Source organism: Anneissia japonica, unplaced genomic scaffold, assembly GCF_011630105.1.
Source record: "Anneissia japonica isolate Jap-2015-1 unplaced genomic scaffold, ASM1163010v1 scaffold68277_len4247_cov146, whole genome shotgun sequence".
In the NCBI taxonomy this organism is placed as follows: domain Eukaryota; kingdom Metazoa; phylum Echinodermata; class Crinoidea; order Comatulida; family Comatulidae; genus Anneissia; species Anneissia japonica.
In genome coordinates this window covers 1-4,087 of record NW_022749516.1, presented here as the reverse complement: position 1 = coordinate 4,087, position 4,087 = coordinate 1, and the positions used below count along the sequence as shown (strand labels likewise).

Here is a 4,087-nt window from a genome sequence, read left to right as displayed (position 1 = left end):
CAATAATAATTAACTTATATCAATATTAATAAAGAAAATGTTGTATTTTTTATATATGTCTAAAACAGTAACAGCAAAATAGCGACCAACATCATCACCAAAACACACACAACAGCAGCTGCAACAATAGCACCTACAGCAGCACCATCAACAATAATACCATCAACAGTAACAAGAACACCATCAACAGGGGCGGATTTAAAGGCCCCCCCCCCCCCTTTTTGGAAAGTTAAAAAAAAAAAGAAAGAAAGAAAAGAAAAAGAAATAATTGATCGCCTAAAACGCCTCATATGTTATTTTCGGGCCTCTCAAAGCACAAAAATCGCAGGGAATTCCCCTGGACCCCCTAGGGTAGTGTTGTCTTGATCGGCCCAACTTTCAGCCCACCTTCCGGCCCTCCCTTTCGGACATCTCTGGATCCACCCCTGATCAACCGTAACAAGAACACCATCAACAGTAACAACAAGAACACCATCAACAGCAACAAGAACACCATCAACAGTAACAAGAACACCATCAACAGCAACAACACCATCAACAGTAACAAGAACACCATCAACAGCAACAAGAACATCATCAACAGTAACAAGAACACCATCAACAGCAACAAGAACACCATCAACAGCAACAAGAACACCATCAACAGCAACAAGAACACCATCAACAGTAACAAGAACACCATCAACAGTAAAAAGAGCACCATCAACAGCAACAAGAACACCATCAACAGCAACAAGAACACCATCAACAGCAACAAGAACACCACCAACAGTAACAAGAACATCATCAATAGCAAAAAGAACACCATCAACAATAACAAGAACACCATCAACAGCAACAAGAACACCATCAACAGCAACAAGAACACCATCAAAAGTAACAAGAACACCATTAACAGCAACAAGAACACCATCAACAGTAACAAGAACACCATCAACAGCAACAAGAACACCATCAACAGTAACAAGAACACCATCAACAGTAATAAGAACACCATCGACAGCAACAAGAACACCATCAACAGTAACAAGAACACCATCAACAGTAACAAGAACACCATCAACAGCAACAAGAACACCATCAACAGCAGTAACAAGAACACCATCAACAGCAACAAGAACACCATCAACAGTAACAAGAACACCATCAACAGCAACAAGAACACCATCAACAGCAACAAGAACACCATCAACAGCAACAAGAACACCATCAACAGCAACAAGAACACCATCAACAGCAACAAGAACACCATCAACAGTAACAAGAACACCATCAACAGTAATAAGAACACCATCGACAGCAACAAGAACACCATCAACAGTAACAAGAACACCATCAACAGCAACAAGAATACCATCAACAGCAGTAACAAGAACACCATCAACAGCAACAAGAACACCATCAACAGCAGTAACAACAGCATACATTCAATTTATAATGCAAACAATTTACATAGGAAGATATTGTACATGTTTAATATCGGTATTCACTGTCTGGTGCATTATATTGCTTTTGTCACACCAGACATATTGTTATAATAACCGATTATCAATTTGTCAACAGGCATTAAAGTCAATTTAACACCTCACCTGTCAACAGTCTCGCAAAATAATATAATGACATCCTGCTGCGTATCGTAGTCGAGGGCAGTCTTCACAGGAACCATCGCACTCACATAGCTTAATTCAAACTCGGCGAATATCACATCAAATTGCTTTAATGCAATCTTCACCTATAATTATAATCATAAAAAAGAAGTGTTAGATCACTTTCTATCGTAGTATAAAGACTAATTTACAATATGTCGGTTTTACAAGGCACTCAAGTAAATCTCAGAAAATCCTGAGCTGGGGTGGATGCAGGGGGTTGGATTGGATTGGATTTATTCGGTGTAAACACCAAGGATAGCCCACAAAAGTCTAGAAGACGACTTACTTCTAGTGGGGGTCCTTCTGGTGTTGATTGGGCAGTATACTGGGAGACAATCCCCTACTCTTTTCCGAAGAGTGTACTGTGTTCTTTAACGTGGACACGGGACCAACGGTATAAACATGTCATCCGAAAGCCAGTGTGCTATTGTAACTTGTATTTCAGCCCTCCAGCTGAAACACAAGGAGAGGCAGCGATGGAAATTGAACCAAGGACCTAGAGATCTCCACAGTTCAGCGCACACACAATGGCTTAGCCGACTGAGCTAATCTGCTCTCACTTGGGGTGAACACCGTGTGATCACACCTCCCTAAATTGTATTAAGAAATATAATTGGATAGTAGTTTATTGTTGATATATTATTTTTATTATTATGACCATACTGTAGAGTACTGGTAAGTTTTTTAGAGTATTTGAGTGCAATTTCTGGGCACCTACAGTACAGGTCCATATTCTTAAATTCTTAAAATTTTCTCATCTCAGTCAAAACCATGGTGAGGCTGAGGTGCTGTCGACTCGCAAAACCCCACCTACCGCCAAATTGTGCATCCACCTCAGCTGAGGGTTAACTTCATAATTTGCTACATTGAAATTAATTACAGTAGGCACTAGTACCTCCCAGGTACCCATTTAAACCCTTGGGTGGAGAGATAACATGGATAAAAATGCCTTGCCAATGACACAAACGACTTGCACAAGGGTTTTGAGCTCCTCGACCTCATGGTCAGGAGCTCCCTGACCACATGCTTGCGAGTCCAAGCCATAAATGTCAAGCCAACCATAATGGTCAAAGAGGATATTAAATTCATATAAATGGCAAAGGTATAAATATTTTTTATACAGTACGTCTCTAATAATATTTTTTTTTAATGAAAATTTTATAAGTTAAATAAGCTTTAAACTTTAATTTATTACTATGTAATAATCCAGAACTTAAGAGAAAGGCTGAGGAGAGAAGCATTTGAGAACCATTAAAGTCTACCTGTGAATTGTGGATGGCACAAATGATTGATTAGTTAAGAATCCACAAGATAATGAATGATGAATCGTATCCACTTTACTGTAAATTTAATCATAATCAGCATATTATATGTCTACGCTTTTTACAGTGGCGCTTCAGACAACCATGTCCCTAAATGCATTTCACAAATATAATTATATTCTATTCTTGCTTCCTCTGCAAACGAACTCAATCATTTTTTATCGCTTCTATTATTATTATTATTATTATTATTGTTGATTGTTTAACAATGAACACTATTAAATTATTCAACAATATTTTGTATGAGGGTGGTCCATTCAGCCAGAGCAGATCAACTTGGACCCTCAGTACAAAGACAATGTTGTAAAGATAAAAATAAGCTGGACCTACTAAATTGAATTAAAATTAAAGACTAAACAATCATTTCTATACAAACAATTGCGATTTATTTGTACAAACCTTATCAGAGTAGCTGTTAATATTCTTCAGACATTGATCCTTGAGCATGTTACGTAACGAGTCTAAGCTTCCAATTAACGCCCTCGCAAGTGGTCTCAAAGCTGCGCTCTCTATCTCCCGTTGCATAATCGTTGACCCAGCTGCAAGACACTAACATAAAAACACAACAGCTTGTTATTAATAACAAGTTATAATGCATAGTATTAAAACCTTACCTCCTCATATATAAGCCCACCATACCACCACCTTGAACATGAAATTGGGTTGATTTTTAGGGGAAGGCTTCTACCCAGGTATACATTAAAAAAGAACAAAAAAAACTAGTCTTACAAAGTGATAGCATGTAGTATAATTTGTGGAATTGGCCACTGTAGAAGTGGTTGGCGCATCGGTTGTGGCTTGAATTCCCAACCTTGAGGTCGGGGTTCGAAACTCTCGCTGTGCAAGTCGCTTATGTCCTTGGGCAAGGCGCTTTATCTATGGTTGTCACTCTCCACCCAGGAGTACCTGGTAGGTTGAAACACAACCATGCGCTGATTATAGCTACAACATTATGGGGCATGAGTGTTGTGTTCCATGTGCTTGATCCAGTGACCGGGGGTAATAATGTAATGTGCATAGAGGTTAGTCTACAATATGCGCTATATAAGTCGACAATTATTATTATTATATTAATCAAAAGGCATTTTTATTATGCTACAAAATAAAATGTAAAGC

At 38.5% G+C, this 4,087-nt stretch overlaps 2 protein-coding genes across 2 annotated transcripts; one reads left to right on the top strand and one right to left on the bottom strand.

Annotated features, from left to right (window-relative positions):
- Window positions 1-481: 481 nt before the first annotated feature.
- On the top strand, window positions 482-1,581 carry LOC117121108 (putative uncharacterized protein ENSP00000383309; the record flags this gene model as incomplete). The annotated part of the gene is made up of 2 exons (XM_033266210.1): window positions 482-1,410; window positions 1,564-1,581. Coding segments are annotated over 2 exons (947 nt in total), but the record flags the coding sequence as incomplete, so codon positions are not given.
- Window positions 1,582-1,585: 4 nt separating this feature from the next.
- LOC117121107 (lateral signaling target protein 2 homolog) lies at window positions 1,586-3,520 on the bottom strand (the record flags this gene model as incomplete). Its single annotated transcript, XM_033266209.1, has 2 exons — window positions 1,586-1,732; window positions 3,371-3,520. Coding segments are annotated over 2 exons (297 nt in total), but the record flags the coding sequence as incomplete, so codon positions are not given.
- Between the last annotated feature and the right edge of the window lie 567 nt (window positions 3,521-4,087).